Source organism: Dicentrarchus labrax, unplaced genomic scaffold (assembly GCF_905237075.1).
Source record: "Dicentrarchus labrax unplaced genomic scaffold, dlabrax2021, whole genome shotgun sequence".
Taxonomy (NCBI): Eukaryota; Metazoa; Chordata; class Actinopteri; family Moronidae; genus Dicentrarchus; species Dicentrarchus labrax.
The window spans coordinates 15,154,286-15,171,850 of NW_026136711.1; the positions used below are offsets into that span (position 1 = coordinate 15,154,286).

Below are 17,565 nucleotides of genomic sequence, written 5' to 3' on the forward strand. Positions count from 1 at the left end.
GGGACTATAGATCAGGGAGGAGAAAAAATAACACGCTAAATAATGAAGTAAAGCGATATGGGGAGCCTGGGGGAGAGATGAGATGGCATGGATGGCCACAGAGGAGCAAGGGGGGCACACTGGTACAAATAAGAGGGACAGTGTGTGTGTATGTGGGTGTATCACAGGGGCTTGACAAAGGGTTATATGAAGAGTGTTGAATGCTCCCCCACCGCCTGTCGACATGCCCCCCCAGGCTTTGTGACAGAGGTGTCACGTAAGAAACCAAAGAGCCGTCTGCAACCTTGAACTAAGAGTCCCATCTACGCCTTGTTAGAATCCACAGTACATTAATATTATATGATAATATATGGCATTGAGTGGCTCCTTTTATCCAAAGTGACTTACATGACATGGTGTATTGTGCTGTTGTCTGTAAGCGCTGGGCAGGTGGCAAAAACACATACTGTACCAACACACAAACCAAGGTAGGAAGTGGAAAGGAGTGGAAATATATACAAACAATGGCAGGAAGAAAAACTATAGCTTAAGTGTGCAGTGAGATAATAATTTGGAGAGTGTGGTGAAATAATGTGAGAAAGTGATGATTTACTTTACTCTACTGAAGTTCAAATTCCACTAAATATGATGGCATCATTAACAAAACAAAATGCTCACACAACTAAAAATTAAAAACAAACGTATGCCAAGAAGGCATGGGACTGGGCAATTTGAGTTTTTGAGAAAAATAGCATACATAATGATAAATATCGTGAATATGTGATATGGAAATTTTCAGCCATGCTGTTAATGGAACTTCCAAATCATTCCTTAATTAATATAAGCCATCTAATATCATGTCATACATCACACTGTCAAAGCTAGGACCACAGATTCCCTATTTCCCTCCTCTTTTGTATACCAGCTGGCCAGCAGTCATGTGTTTGTTTCAGTGTGTGTGTGTGTGTGTGTGTGTGTGTGTGTGTGTGTGTGTATGTGTGTGTGTGTCTGTTTCGTTGGAACTCTACCAGCCACAAGGATGAGAGGAGCGTGACAAAAAAGCCTACCCATTAAATCACTGGTAATAGAGATTAGAAGGGCCGTGTGTGTAGGCGTGTGTCTCTGTTAAATATAGGTTAAAATCTAAAAGATAGTGTGTGCAACTATTATTAAATATCTAAATGAGTTGCAGGGTGTGGTGCATACATGGAAGCAAGTGTTTGTGTGTGTGTGTGTGTGTGTGTGTGTGTGTGTGTGTGTGTGTGTGTGAGATGGAGAGAGGGAAAGTATGCATGTTTTGAGGCAGGCTCATTAGCAGACTGAAACCAGAAAGATGTTCTGTGACCAACCAGACACTTACTGCTGGGGAGGGAGAGAGAGAGAGAGAAAGGGTGAGGGAGAGAGTGGAACAACTTAATAAGGCAACAACATATAGAACAGTGCAGGAGCGAGGGAAGCGAAGAAAGAAAAAGGACTTTGAACCTTGAAAGGGACTGTGAGATTGTCCACCCACATCCTGTTTCCTAGCAGAGTAGCGATGCGGGGAAGAGGAGATGGAGGGAGGAAGAGAGCGAGCCGAGGAGTAAATGGGTAAAAAGAGAGTGAGTCCAGAGGAATGAGGGAGCACAGAAAGGAGAGTTTAAATTAAAGCGAGATGCAGTGACATGAATGTTATTCAACGTGGATTATCAAAGTCTCACGGAGGAGCTTGACTGAATCTACCTACATATACTATACGTCCCTCCTATACGTACATACATACATATACACTCTCACGCTCTGGGCTTTGATGTACCACCCAGGCACACATACATGTTGATTTCATCTCCTAATCCCTTATCCTTGACTTACAAGCAAGCTGACAAACCTACACAGTTTATCCTCTCGACACAGACGGCACACTATGCTAGAAAAACAATGCAAAGGCAGGAATGTGTGAATATTTTTTTCAGTAAGGGTCTTTTTTTTTTTTTTTTTTTTCCCTCCTTATGGATTTTTATAGGAGGAGAGGGGGTGGAGGACTCCTGGCACCCCGTTATCATTCTAACCCAGATATGTCAGCAGCGATCAAACCTTGTGCTTTTCAGCTTTTCAAAGGCAAACCTTGATTTCAGAGGTAGATACGCTCTCCTGGCTGCTGCCTATTGCTCTCCTCTGCAAACAACGTTTCAGAACTAAGATACACTCGTTTTGTTATCAAGAAGAAGTGGTCAGACAAACCAAAATGATCTAAATTCACATTTTAGCGTGCCGTTTTATTTGACAATTAACTCTTCACCCCCATGCATACACAATTTACCTTTTTATTTGTCCCCCGGAATTGGTCATCAAGCACAGAGAGTGGAGAGGTTTACTGATAATTTGCAATTTAACAGTGTAGCCCAGAAAAAAAGCACAGAAACCAGACCAACGATCCCAGAAACACACTGATTTGTGGCACTGAGAAAACAAACAGAATAGCACAGTAGTTGGAGTTTGTACAGTTTGCAAACAATGACCTGTGCCACGATCTAACCCACTGTGCTGAGAACACAATGCTCCATTCACACTAAAGCATCTGAAAATAGTCTTTTTAAGGCACTGCCTGTAACTAAATAACCCATTTCTGAGTAAATGCCTAAACAAAGTTATCATACTTAAATTAGCATTGAGATTATGTGTCCAAATGTACTCAGAGTACAAGCAATACAATATTAGTGAATGAAACTCACTAGTACCAGGCATACTATTTAAAATAAGAATACAGAATTCTTATATTACAGACAATTCATTGCAATTGTCTCTTTTTCTCTTTTACTCAGGTCAAAACCACCAAATGTAAGGAAATGATGAATACTTCTAAAACAATTAACATGCGTCACAATGAACCTTCAAACATAAGGTATCATATGAGCAGCACCCACACTTAGTTGAGCTGTTTGGCAGAGAAAAGGCATGTGAACGACCAGCTTCAGTGTGTCAGCTGTCTGCCACCAGGAGGCTAAACACAAGAAAATTAATGAATAAATTACTGTGCATTTTATGTGGTGAGAAAAATAAATCAGTATTTTATGGTCTTTAAGGCATTAAATTCTAGACTATATAAAAACTCAGTGGTACCCTGCGCTCCACTGGCACCGGTGTCCAGCTCCACATCTCCAAAGCTTGTATCTAGCTATGTATGTAGCTTGGGTCCCTGGCCATCTTGGGTTTCCATTGGAGTGCAATTCTGAAAAATTCTAAAAAATCACTGCAGGCCACTTTACTAAAACAGCATGGTGAAAAGCCCAACACGACAGAGACAGTTAGCTGGTCTTCTGAGATTGGACGACGCAGCACGCTACAGGCTTTCTACTCCACCTCTCTTTCTCTACGCGTCTCCATCCCAGCAGGTGGTCGCTGTTTCCCAATCACACTCTTCTCCTCTGCTCTGCCTGCACTTTTGAGTTTGTTTTTCCTTCAGCTCACTTTGCAGTGTTATTCATCTGTCTCTGACTGCCGTCATCTCTTTCGCTCAGTGACTCTGCATTCATCTCTTCCTCTCTCTGAGACTGAGCACACACACACACACACACACACACACACACACACACACACACACACACACACACACACACACACACACACACACACACACACACACACACACACACACACACACACACACACACACACACACACACACACACACACGTGAAAATGCAATATTCATTTGTGTTCACCATTAGGTGGGCTGACTGTGAGGGCTGCGGAGATGAAGATATAATACAGCCTGAATAATTAAACCGCTGGGACCTGTGACTGACACATAGACACACACACACTTGCACACTATAACACACTTGTGCACGGCCTGCACACCCCTGTGCATCTATCATGTCATCATATTCCTGTGCGCATGTGTTTGTGTGAATCTTTAGTCCACATTAGCTCTTCATTAAGCTCTCGCTGATTCATCATGTATTCATCGCTGCAGCCAGCATGTTGGCATAGCTGGGGCTGATACTCGCTGCATCAGTGAGTCTTGCCGAGTGACATAGGATTTCATCAAGGAGAGAATAACCTAGCAGCAATGTTGCATTTGCCAGTGCTGAGCTCAACTGCTGCGCATTTTCTCAATGTCAGAATTAACACTTTTCCACCAATTAGTTCAAGAAAGTGTCCTTCCAATCTGCATAAACCTAACACTTTGCTGCATTTGCTAAACTCCACCCTGCTCCACAAGTCTGTCCTTGTGTAGTTGTCAACTAAGCATACCTCTTGGGGTACGACAGGCTGGTCTCTCCACAGTGTCTCCTAGCCAGGGCAACCCACCCTCCCTGCCTTCTGTTGGTGAGGGATTGATGCACAATGCGAGGAAGCTTCAAGAGTGAGTGAGGGAATTTTAGGTAAAGCTTCTGAAAAACCATAAGGAAGAGTTGGAGGAGAGGCAAAAAAAGGAAGATAAGCTGTGGGACAGAGAGACTAAAAATAGCTGCAGAGAGAAGGAGATGAAACATCTGCATGCATATGTGACAGGCAGTGCATGTGTGTCAGCCTGTGAACACATCTGTGTGTGAGTGCACACAACAACGGCATCCAGGGAGAAGAACCACATCTCTCCTGCCAAACAGTGTTGTGTGGGAAGTACGCGCGCACGCACGCACGCCACACACACACACACACACACACACACACACACACACACACACACACACACACACACACACACACACACACACACACACACACACACACACACACACACACACACACACACACACACACACACATTAAAAAAAACACTTTAACGGCCTGAGTTAACCACATTGTTCTCTATTAACAAATTAGAGGGATGTACAGGAGAGTTTGCCAAAACACCTGATACAATCCCACCCTGATTTCCCCGAGGTGGAAATGCGATTATTGACTCTCTGACACGTATCTGAGAAGTTCTGTTCGAAAGTTCACAAAAACATGGAGTACTGGAAGACTGTCAGAAACTAAACGGCTAAGGGAGGTGCTCCGCTACCAAACCAAGCGAAGGGTTAAACGCTGGACCGTTACGGTCCAACTAAGATCCATCTGGCAAAGAAGGCATGTGGTTACTTCACCCTGTCGCCTCCACTTCCTCTCCATGTTCCCTCGATTTCTCCCTCCCTTCCCTTCAACCATTTCGGAAAATAAAATGCGTCACTCTGGATGTAATCTGCTGCTTGTTACTGCCAGTGTTCTCTACTTGCCTTTCTGCCCTTGTCTTGGTTTCTTTCTTTACTTTGTTTTCTTCCCTTCTCTCCCTGTTTACATCTGGTCTCAATTACAGCACCTCTGTCCGTCTCTGATTTGTCCTCAGTGAAATAACTGAAGCGCTGGAAGGACCGCATTGTTTTGAGAACTGCATGGGGGATATTACATCCCACCTCCACCCAGTTGTTCCCTCTTCCCATCATTGTGTATGTTTCATTAAAAATGGCTTAGGTATGTTTCCCCTTAATATTCCACAGAAACACACACGTGGGTGTGTGTTCACGGGAATCTAGCTATGAGCTACATGATGCACTTAGGTGGAGACGGGAAATAAATGGGCTAATAAATAGAAAAGAAGTCCAAAAAATCCACAAGTTGTGTGTGGTGATGGATGAGGCGCGGGAAGAAAAGATGAAGAGAGAAAGATGGTGGAAGAGGGAAGGACATATGGACAAGAACGGAGTCTTCCGTGGATTGTTGACAGTGGGAAGAAAAAGGCGACAACACTGCCGAAACATGATTTGGGTGAAGGGAAGAGAGGAAAAAATAAAGGATGATGATGAGGGGTGAAGACAGATATTACAAACAGATAAAGACACCAGGAGGGAGAGAAGGATGGAGAAAAAAAGAGAAAAGATGGATATTATTCAACAACTCGCCCACTCCACCCTCCCCCTCACCCACATGCCCCCTGCAGCCCTGTGCTGCTGGTTGTGCTTTGTCCTGATAAGAACCAGTGACAGTCACACTCACACACACTCACTCACACACTCACACACACATAAAAGCAGTATAGACAAACACACATGTATACCCATGCACACAGCGAGGCCCCTCAAGCAGCCTTGGCCTACAATCTGTGGGATGTCCTTCTCTGGAGTGTGTGTGTATGTGTGTGTGTGTGTGTGTGTGTGTGTGTGTGTGTGTGTGTGTGTGTGTGTGTGTGTGTGTGTGTGTATGTTCTGCTCAGTGTCTGAGTACCAGCCAGGGTAAACACAGTATGCCAGAATGTCACGGTCCGGGGCCTTCACACCTTCATCACAAATAACCCTTTCAGCCATGAAGAGTGTGTGTGTGTGTGTGTGTGTGTGTGTGTGTGTGTGTGTGTGTGTGTGTGTGTGTGTGTGTGTGTGTGTGTGTGTGTGTGTGAAGGGAAAGAAAGGAAGAGATTCAGCATGTGTTTCCGTGACTGTTTAAGAATGTGTGGGTAGGCTGTGTGCTATAAGTGCATGCGCTTGGTTAAGGGTGTGAGAGAAAGACAGCATTTGAGAAAATATATTTGTGTGTTGCTATGCTTTGTACCAAGTGCAGCCTATATTGAGCCTCTTCCATTAATGTAGCGTCTAGGGACAGTGTGTCATAGACTAACATTACATTTGTGTAATTGGCAGCAGACTGTAGAGCTTGAGTGTGAACACACTGCAGTGACGCTTTGATGCACATACACACTTATTTTGTTTTCCTGACAAAAGTGAGATGAGAAGATTGGTACCACTGTCATGTCTGTAAGGTTAATATGTAGCTACAGCCAGTTAGCTTAGCTTACCACAAAGACTGGAAACAGGTGACAACAGCTATCCTGGCTCGGGTCAGAGGTAACAAAATGCACCTAAGAGCATTTTAAATAAATATTATATTTCAAGGATTCAACGGGCTATTTCTTGACCACCTGGCCAGGACCAGTAACTTTTTGGTGTTGCCGCTGGTTGCCTGGCAACAGCTCCAAACCAAGAAACAGTCCAGCGCGCAGCACCCAAACGGCAAATTGTCAAACTTTGGTTTTTTTAAATACAGATTAAACAAATGAGATTTAACACGTTAATTAGTGAAATATAAAGGTGCTGGAAGGCAGATCATTTTTTTACATTTGGACAGAGCCAGGCTAGCTGTTCCCCTCTGTTTCCAGTCTTTATGCAAAGCTAAGCTAACGTGGCTCCAGCAACACTGTTTATCGCATAGACATGAGAGTGATATTGGTCTTCTCATCTAACCCTCAGCAAGGAACTATTGTTTAAACAGTTTTCATGCACACAACCACAAGAGGAGGAGGAGGAGGAGGAGGAGGAGGAGGAGGAGGAGGAGGAGGAAGAAGGTGAAAGAAAGAGAAAGGAATGAGAGGCAGGGTGACATCATTTAACCCATTGTGCATCCATGCAGACAGAGGAGAAAAGGAGCGCGAGGAGAGGAAGCCGTTAAATGTATAAAAAAGTGAAAAATTAATCACTGAAGTCACACATTTCATACCACACAGACACCAAAGAGACAGCAAAAATAAATCTAGGAGAGGACATTGACGGGGTGTCTATTGTGACTGAATAGATGTACAGAAACAGGATGCCAATGAGCGCTGTGTAACATTTGAAAGAAAGTGCAGCACAGCATAACGTTTATAATGGCTACATCCTGGCAGAAAGTAGAGTTTGGACATAAACGCAAACCACTTGACCACGTTTGGAAAAATCACAAAGAATGTTAATAGTTTGTATGTTACGTCCATCATCTGAAATTTTCCTCAATCTGGACCTAAACCCCAGACAAACAATATCAGCATTATTTAAAAAGTGAGGGTAAAAACTATATGTTGTATGTTAAGTTAAAACTCAAAATGGCAAAAAAAGAAGTGGAGCGAAGAAAGAGACAGAGATGAAATAGGGAATCGGTGAAACAAGCGACAGCCGGAGAGTTTAGGGGGGGAAAAAAGAAGCAGTGCTGTACCCACAAATCTCAATCAAGTTAACCGCTGCCTTGATTGCTCGAGTGAGACTGAGCCTCGATTTGCAGCAAAACAAACACGTAAGCATGTCTTAACATAGCTGAGCCCAACCACCCCGAACCTTGCCTGGCACTCATCAAGGCTTTGGCTCAGAATAGCACTTTCTCTCCAGGGGTGTGGAAGAAGAAAGAAAGAGAGCAGGAGGAGGAGGAGGAGGAGGAGAAAGAAAGAAGGGGAAAATGGAGAAAGAAATGGCAATCAAAAGTCTTAAAAAAGGAAAGGAGACAAAGGAAGAAAGAGGAAAGTTTCACTATATAAATAAAGGAATAAAACATTACTTCCTTCTTTTACTCAAGCCTTCCTCTCTCTCCTGCTTTTTTTGTTTTTATAATAAAGTAACTCCTGCAATTTTCCGCCCGGTCGCTCCTTAATTCGAGAATTTGTTTGTTGTGCCATTGGAGGCATTGTTGATTCATGCATATTTGATTTAGAAATGTCACTCATTATATTTATTTCCTCCCCGCTTACTCTGTCTATCCATTTCTTTCCCTCTCTTTCTTCCCTATCTTGACACAGTCTGTTCACAAAAACAAACACTTACTCCTTGGTTGGCTTGTTTAATCCATTTTTTTTGTTGGATTTTATTTAATTTAACTTACTATTTCTTTTTGTTGCCTGGTGATAAAAAAAAAAACATACTTCCATACAATGTAATTTGGTTGAACACACTACAAAAAGATGGACAAGACAGTGCTTGTTGTGTGAGAAGGAGAACAAAAAATAAAGCAGGAAAAAGAAGCCCTCGACGGCAATACGCCGATCCTCTGGGTTGCCATGGTAACACAAGATTCAGATACTGTCGGACATGAGAGCGAAACACTTGAAGAGGGGAAAAAAAGGATTGAGAGGAAGAAATGTTTGATGTTTAACTGTCAAATGTATATTCAGAATGAGGACACTGATGTTTTTATTGAGCTGTAACTATTCCTTATTAAAGTTTTAGCATTTCTGTAAGGTTAGTAAAGAAATGGAGGAATAAGTGAATAAGTGAAGAGAGAGGGTTAATCATGTTGGTATAAAAAAGTGAACTGCACCTGTCAACCTTGTGCTTGGTCCCTATATGTAAAGACATTTAACCGTTTTGACTTATATTCCCATTTGCGCTACTGTCTAGTCGGCGTACAGGACCTATACTCAGACCACACAGAATCAGACGTGAGGAGCAGCCACCTCTCAACCCGTGTAAAAACTTCTATCTGGCCTTTGATCACAGTCAAGTGAAGATGAGTCTCATTTAATCCTGTTGTGTGTTCTTGTGCAGGAGAGAGCAGCAAAGGTCTGAGTGAAATGTCTGCTATCAGGAAATTTCACTCTTATGTTAAATGCCTCTATTTGTATTCAGAGTTGAGCTGCAGCGCGGCCAGAAGGATCGTTTGAGGTCTAAATTAAGGGTGCAAATGTGTGCGCGTGCGCACACACACACACACACACACACATACGCACGTCCCTGATGGCATACCAACCAATTCCCATTTTACCAGTAGATAAAGAGGCAAAACTGCAAGGTGTTAAAGAAACGAGGCACACTTCTGACCTCTCTCTCCTGTCTTTGACTATATATAATCCACACACGGAAGAAGCAAGGTGTAGAAAAAGAAGGATGAGAAGAAGATGATGGGGTGAATGAGCATCAAAGTGGTGAGAGATGGAGTAGCGGGAGAGAGAGAGATGGGCCCTGGAGAGGAGAAGGATAAGTCTAGCCTACAGGAAGAGCTGTACTTGTTGGGGCATTGAGAGCGCAACTAATGGATATGGCAGCTAGGAGAAGGATGATGAATGACTTTGCTTTGTATGTGCATGTGCGCGTGCGTGTCACTGTCAGAATGTTTACACTTTTGTGCATAGTAGTTTTGTGTGTGTGTGTGCGTGTGTGTGTGTGTGACAGTGCAGATGATGGATTCTCTAGTGGAGCATGTGGTCTGTGGTTTCTTGGGCAGACGAGGTGACAGGAGAGGTCTCTCTGTCCACATGCCACTGTCAGCCGGTCTGTCTATCCCCTTCTTTCTTCCTGCTGCCTCTCTCACTCTTCCATTCTCTCAGTCTCAACATTTGACTCTTTCCCTTTGTCATACCGCCTCTCTTTGTTCTTGCTCATGCTGGTTTGAAGCAAGCTACAACCTCCAAAGGTACGGCAACAAATATATCCACTAGCCCTGAATAGTTAGAGCACTGTGTTGCTGGAGATTTTTCAAAATATTTGAAATCTACATGCCTCATACATCATTAATCAAAATGTGGACAGACGTAGACCTTGCATGCATTCATGTTACACCTCATTTAGTACTCAAGAGTCCTCCTTTCCCAACGTTCACCGGTATTACCGCACAGTTTATATGTTTACTTGTACATCCTGCTTTTCTACGTTTTTTTTCCCTTTCGTCACTGCAGGCCTTTCCTGTTTATCCATCCGTTGCCCCTCTGGCCTCTCTCAGCTCAAAGTGTGCTAGCCAGCGCTCTCCCCATGTCTTGCAGATGGGCGCACTAATCCGCTAACATTAGCTCCGTGAGGCGTGAAGGCTGGGCCCGTGTGTTGTTTTGGATGGGCACAGAGGCTGTGGTTTATAGCATGCTAGTGTTTGGGATTCTACACAGCTCCGGTTGAGAGAAGAGATAAAGAGGAAAGTAATTGGATAAAGGTTGACCAATTAATAAAGGCCGATGATTCAGGCCAGCCAACAAAGGGGGGGGCTTTAATCTGCACAGAGATAACAGGGAGAGTCAGACCACAAACATAAGGAGATAGGGTGGCATTGTGTGTGCGTGTGTGTGTGTGTGTGTGTGATTGTACATTTATGTGTGTGAGGCATCAATCAGATAAAAGACAGGCATGACTGTCAGTCACTTGGGAGTGCAGTGGATTTACATCCATAAGTATAATGAGAAGATATGCATTTGAATGTACTTTTCTTTGCCTGTTAATGTATGCGGGTCTGTGTTTGGTGTGTACGAGAGAAAAGAAAAGAGTGGTGAAAACATTGCACGGGTGTGTGTCCGCCACTAATATCCTCGTATACACTCCAGCAGTTGACAAACACTTGTTATGCCTTGCATGTCGCCCGCTCCAGCCGCCACTCGGCACAATTGATATTAGCTTTTATGCTAATGCAGCATTTGGCTATGTAAGAACAAGGCAGTATTTCCATAGACAGTCATTCATCCCGGCCTGCTTATGGCCTTATGGGCCACGACAGAATTATTTCTGCACAGTACACAAGCTGTTGTCACCGTGCCAATAGCCACTATTACACATACAGACAGCAGACACACACAGCAGGGTGATGTGAGGAAACCCTGAGGCAAAAGCTACAGAAGGTGCGAGGGTAAAGGTGTGTGTGTAGCTGAATACAATTTGTGCCGATGTTGTTATAATTTGTGTTTGCATATGGGAGAGAATTACAAAGCTCTCACTGTGTGATCACAGCCACAGTACATGTGAAAAATAAAGGTTATATCACAAGGAACCAAAGTAGATTCGCTCAGATCTATGGATAAAAAAAAAACTACATTAAAAAAAATCTATTCTCTTGAGCATTGCATTTTGGACCACATTTATGTCAAGAAAAAAAGACATTCAATTGCATTAGGGCTATAAAAATGACAGTCGCAGTAGGTACTGCAGCTTGAATCTTACCTCAGAGATGTTGACGCGTCCCTCCTGGAAAGAGCAGTCATTGGCATTCTGGGTGCATATGTGGCGGTACTTGCACCAGTGGCATGGGAACGAGCCATTTACACAGGAAAGGCAGCTAAAACAGATAGAGATAAGATGAGACAGTTAGGGAGGTAGGGTTACGCGTTTTCTAACTCGAGTCTGAATTATTTATCTTACTGCATCCATCGCTTCATTTAACAAGGCAGTGACAGCAAAGAAAAGGGCAGAAGAAGATGGTGCCATATTGTAAAATTTACATGTGACACAAAAAAGACTGACTAAGTGTATAAGTAATAACTCATACTTTATTTGTAAAACAAACTCATAAATTGGTTAGAAGCAATTTATTTTGTTTTATTTTATTTTTCTCCATTTCATATGCTCTGTGGTTTGTGGTTTCAAAGTACAACTAGCACATAAAGAGTATGGGAAGGAATAAAAAGAAAGGAAAAGAAGCCATCAAATTGGGCTGAGATGTAAACATTTGATTTGTGATGTAGTCATATAATAGGAAGAGGATGTACTAAAATGTAAATACCTATCCCACTGTGTTCTTTTTCTCAGACTTTGAATTTGGACTTTTTCCCACCCTGTCTGGAATCCTCTATTTCCCCTCTCACCTTTCATCGCCCCATTTTCCATCCTCCCTATCAACTGTCTTAACCTCTTTCTCCCTCTCACTTCCCTCACTCACCCCACACTCATTTGTCCATTGCTTGCTGCTTCTATATGCTGAATGATCTTCCTCACAATCGGCCTACTCTCTGCATATATTTTCTCTTTTTTCCCCCCTTTCTATACCTCTGTTGTCATTCTCTCCATCCATTCAGCCTTGAGCCTTTCTTTCTGTCCCTCTCTGTCTCTGCCTCCCTCGCTCTATCCATCCCTTTCATTTGCTGCCCTCTCATTTTAAAAAGCTCTCCTCCTGTTCTTTGTCTAAAGCTCTCTTTCATCCATGGGGCTAAGAGCGCTCCACCATTTTAAATTCACCTGCTTTAGCTGAGGCGAGGTGCAGATAGACAGGCTGAAAGAGAAAGGTGGGAGAAAGAAGAGAGGGGGACAGAGAGAGAGAGAGAGAGAGAGAGAGAGAGAGAGAGAGAGAGAGAGAGAGAGAGAGGGAGGGAGAGATCAAAAGCAGGTGGATTTCCCTTAGAGAGGTTGAGACGCCAGGTATCGTGGGAGAGAGAGGGGGGGAGAAGAGGGGGTTGTAGCCCACGGGGTTCGGCGCAGGAGTCTTGCGGGAGAGGGAGAAAACATTAGGTTGGAAGTTGGGAAGTGAATACGAGTGTGTGTGTGCGTGTGTGTGTGTGTGTGTGTGTGTGTGCGTGTGTGTGTGTGAGAGAGAGAGAGAGAGTGCATTCACATCTAAGGGGACCCGTGGAGGAGAGCCAGACAAGTTCAAGTGCACAGTTTATCAACACAGCTTCTTGTTATTGGTCCCCTCTCAGCCCTCGAGAGATACAACGCTACTTGGTATCTCATTTATACGCGCAGTATTATCTAATGTAACCGTTATGAGCTTTCAAATAAAATTGTTTCATTTTATTACAAAGCTTATTGTAGTTCAGTTTCAGAATTTCTTCTGTGTTACTCATTTAGCTACCATCGTTTGTGTGAGCATATGGTTTATTGGGAATATAATAAAATACTACATTTAATACAGTTAAGGTAAGCAAGTCTAGATCCATAACAATAAAAGAGCGAGTGGAGGTGCTTAACATACAGGCTGATTTGTATTCAACCACATCTGCCAGGTGTGAATCGCTATGTGAATCTGTCTGAACTGCTATGAGCACACTCCCCGGCAAGCTCTCGGTGTTTTAACCCTGTGTAAAATGCCAACTGCCCTCCTCCTCATCCGCATGAAAAAATTAGAGCTTTAACTCTTGAGCTCCGAGATGGAGCCCGTATACGATTCCATCAAACCCTGACGTGGATTCATTTGGATCAATTAGGGCCGCTCGTTTGTTAGGTACGTGCTTTAAGCGATCGTTTCCAGCCCGGACCCCTCCTTTTGAGCGAGATCAGAGGCTGGAGCTTAATTCAATCCCACTGCCGCTTTAATTGAGCAATTTAGCATTGTGCTGAGAGAAGCTGTCCATTTAGAATGAGGGATGTGTGGCTAAGGAAATAACAGGCCTCTTAATACCACACAAGAGCAAGTAAGAGATTTGTCAATGTTGCAAGCAAATGGAAGGAAAGCGATTCGGCTACGCTAGGTTAGGTTAGCATACAGTGCATAGACTCAAGTAGCAGAACTGGGGGGGCTTTGAGCGTAATGTTTTGTCCCAAGTGAGAGGGTCAGAAACAGAAAAAGGGGTGGTCGATGCTGAACAAAAGGAGCAGACGACATTATGATGCAAGACAAATGAACACGTGGCAAGTTAGCCGAGCTCATTGTGCAGCTTGCTGGTGTTTGTCAGCTCGGCAACAATCACCATTTTGAATCTCAAAGAGTCTTTTTTTGTGTTGGGGGGCCCACCAATGGATCGGTGCTCATCAAAATACAGTATGACCCCAACTTAACACAGCAGGTAACCGGACCCAAACAGCGACTGGTACAATGTATAGTTAGTAGCTCACACCCAAACAACCGCCAGTACATCTGTCGCTAAGCCCTGATAATAATGATTTTTATCTGGACTTTAATCTTTTATTCATGTCAAATCAACCTTGTTAGTGTAGCAGTGACTTTGAAATAACGAGCAAAATGTCAGCAGGTAACCACTGCCAACTTTCTGTGACTTTTATGTTTACGCCCCTTTGGATGAAAAAAAAAAAAAAAAAAAAAGATGGTGCCGTTATGTGTGCCACCCAAGGCCAGCAGTAGGCCATGTCTGACAACCCCCTACTGCTCGCTCTTTGGTTCATCGAAGTTATCAGGGCCCCCATGTCACGAACTGCCTTAGGTTCTCAAAGCCTCTCTTTCAGGCTGGGCGCAAACCTTTTTAAAGAAAAGCCCACCCAGGGCCATTTGGGGACGTTCGATAATTCTTTTTTCTCTTGTCCAGGGGTGGGCTCCCATTTTCAGACCCCCCAGTATCACCTTATTTCTCCTTCCTGTCACTCGCCATCGCCCTTAGCCACTCAGAAGCTTTGAACGGCTGCAGACACGCTCCCCGTATGGCCACGCTCATAATGCTAATTTAATCCGTTCATATTCAGATGCTAATCGAGCTATGCTAGCTTTGGAGTGGTAGTGTTTTTACCAGGGCCTGACACAATAGGCTGTGATTTCCTCCCTCTCTCCTTTCCCCGGTCAGTTTGGAGTGCTAAATACAATTTGCTCTCCTGGTGAGTTTCATTTGACACTCCTGCACTTGGCAAAATGAGTTATTTATTGGCTACTATTAATTTCAAAGGAGAGGAGGTGAATAATTTAATGGTCCTCTATAATAGTCTATCCTATCATTACTGGATCCCTTTCAAATTTGAGGGGGGTTGATAAAACACAGAGGGACTAGTTTTCATGCAAATAATATGATTAATGCATGTCTTAAGTTTACATATAAATTGTGCAATCTGACTGCCAATCACAGGGCCATAATTTTTTGGAAAACAAAATGCTTAAAATGTATTGCATAACTCTTTCAAATCTTTTCAACTGCACACATTTTATCAGTTTTTCTATGAAGCTTTTCACATTCTTCTTCAGAACAAACTGTCTATGATATTCAATACACTTTTTCTTCCAATTACTCTAAGTGCACCCTCAATCACACAACAAATGACCCAGTCAATGCCCGAGCCACATTAACCAAAGCGGGAAAAGGTGCTTCATACAGCCTTATACAGACAGTTAAACCCCAATTCATTGCCAGACTATCCTCCCTATCTTTAATAAATGGGGGGCTGTGGAATGAGAAAAAGCGTACGGAAATATTTAATTAAGGAGCAATCATGGCCGTGGGTGATTTTCTATTTCAATCTCGGCAACCCTTAAACTGAAACAGTGGGAATTCTAATTAGATTAATACCACTATGCAAATTTATGGCATTTTTGAAAAGGCAAGGGCCACGACGTAATCAGTTGAGTAAATAAGCGGGAGGGGTGTGTGTTTTTTGGGGATGGGGGTTGGATGTCAATATGTGAGTGTAATCATCAAATTAAATCGAATCAAGTTCATTTATATAGCACATTTAAAACAACCGGAGTTGACCAAAGTGCTGTAAACTATTAAGAAACATGATGGAGCAATTCCATAAGGTAGTTTTAATGTTAGCCGTATACAGAAACACCAGCGTACAGTATGAGACTGCAAAAACAGATACGAGGGTAATCATGAAGACACAGTCGATGAGTATCGTCTCGGGTTGGCATTGTGTTTCTGTATGTTTTGAGAATGTCAGCATCCTTCAGTGTGTAAAAGCCTGCAGTATTTTGAGTATAAGCCCATTAGAGGAAATCTTAGCTCTGTAAAGAATGACCAAGCATTCTGGAAACAGGGCCTTGCATGTGGCTCTGTGGGCCTGAAGTCATTACGCCAACGACATTACCAGTCTGATCTCATCAGATGCCACACGCTGACGTCCGGGGGGCACAGCGGGTATGCGGCACTGGCTACCAGCTCCAAATGGGATTCTTATCTCAGCATCTCTCTCGTCTCGCTATCAGAGGCACTGCTGAAGATGCAACGTGCCACATCTGTAACTTCATTAAATGTGTCCATTACATCACTCGGAGGCAGTATTAGATCAGGGAGTGGATTTAATCAGAGTTCATTGGGGTAATATCTTCAAATGGGCGACCCTCTTGTCTGCGTCACTTCCCATACATTTCTTGCACTTGTGAGATCATTTCTATATTAGGATCTTCAATGTGACATCACAAACTAATACATCCATTAGGAGTATATGTTACACCTTTAATTGGGTGTTTTCTATTTTAACATGAAGCAATTTGTACTCACAGGATTTAGAGATGTACCCTGGACAGTAAAAGGCACTGGGAATTAGAGCAAACATCGCAGGGTCCTTATGGGAAATGAATTAACTGTGAGTTGACATTGTAAACCACCACACCCTTAACCAGCTCAGCTAATCATCGTTGTTGTGGCAGGGGATTTTCTGTACGAGGGCAGGGAGGCGGGGGTAGCTGGGTTAAAGGTCACAGTAACGGATTAGGTGTCCCGAGACATTCAGGGCTTCAATGAGCTGGAGTTGGCAGAGCGGAGAGAGGTGTGGCTGTGCATGTCTATGTGTATGTGCGTGTGTGTTTGCGGTCAATCCTCGAAGGAGGCTCATCTAACATCCAGTGGGAAGCCAGGATGGAGCCCTGCGGTACCCCAGGGGCCACCGAGCCATCTGCTGCCCCGAGGCTAATACCCCAGCAGACGCTTCAGCCTCCCCTGGATCAGCCATAGATGGACAGGAGGGAGGGTATCATGCAAGGCGGGGTGGAGGCATTGGAGGATTCTTTTACCCTGGCAGGGTGCGTCGGGCTCGTGGAAGGACTGACCTAGGGGTGTGGCTCAATGGGTGGTAGAGATTTTCAGCAGAAGGTGGATTAGGAGAGGCAGTGAACTGGGATTGGGCAGATAGTTGAGGGCATCTGGAGTGTGAAGGAGACTAAGTCATCGGGAACGGCACAAGACTGTCTTCACCATATTACAGTATTACTTTACTTATTCTCTTTCTTGTGTAAATAAGTATCAAACCGAGTATCTGAGTGCTATAAAAAGCTAGAAGTATTTGTTTTATCAAGTGGGGAAGAGCCATAATTGACGTTAGAGTCTGTTTGTGGGAGGCATTACAGCAGACCATCGCATAATGAATTAATCATTGAAGTATCATTAGTGTGTGTCGTAGGTTATGATAATAAGACCAGAATTACCATCTCATATCCCAATCATTTCTCATATACAGCACGTTCGATTTTTCACTCCGATGGTAACACAAGCCTCCTGTGGAGGTCGGAGGGGGGAGGGATATTTATGTGTGTCTAACTGTATCTCTC

General features: G+C 43.5%; 1 protein-coding gene across 4 annotated transcripts in view; it reads right to left on the reverse strand.

Moving 5' to 3' along the window:
* The window catches only part of LOC127372119 (plexin-A1), a 190,220-nt gene that overhangs the window by 64,613 nt on the left and 108,042 nt on the right, over positions 1-17,565 (reverse strand). For all 4 annotated transcript variants that reach the window (XM_051415526.1, XM_051415524.1, XM_051415525.1 and 1 more), the window contains exon 9: positions 11,589-11,703. In XM_051415526.1, the coding sequence (XP_051271486.1) occupies positions 11,589-11,703 (115 nt within the window). The remainder of the gene's footprint in view (positions 1-11,588; positions 11,704-17,565) is intronic.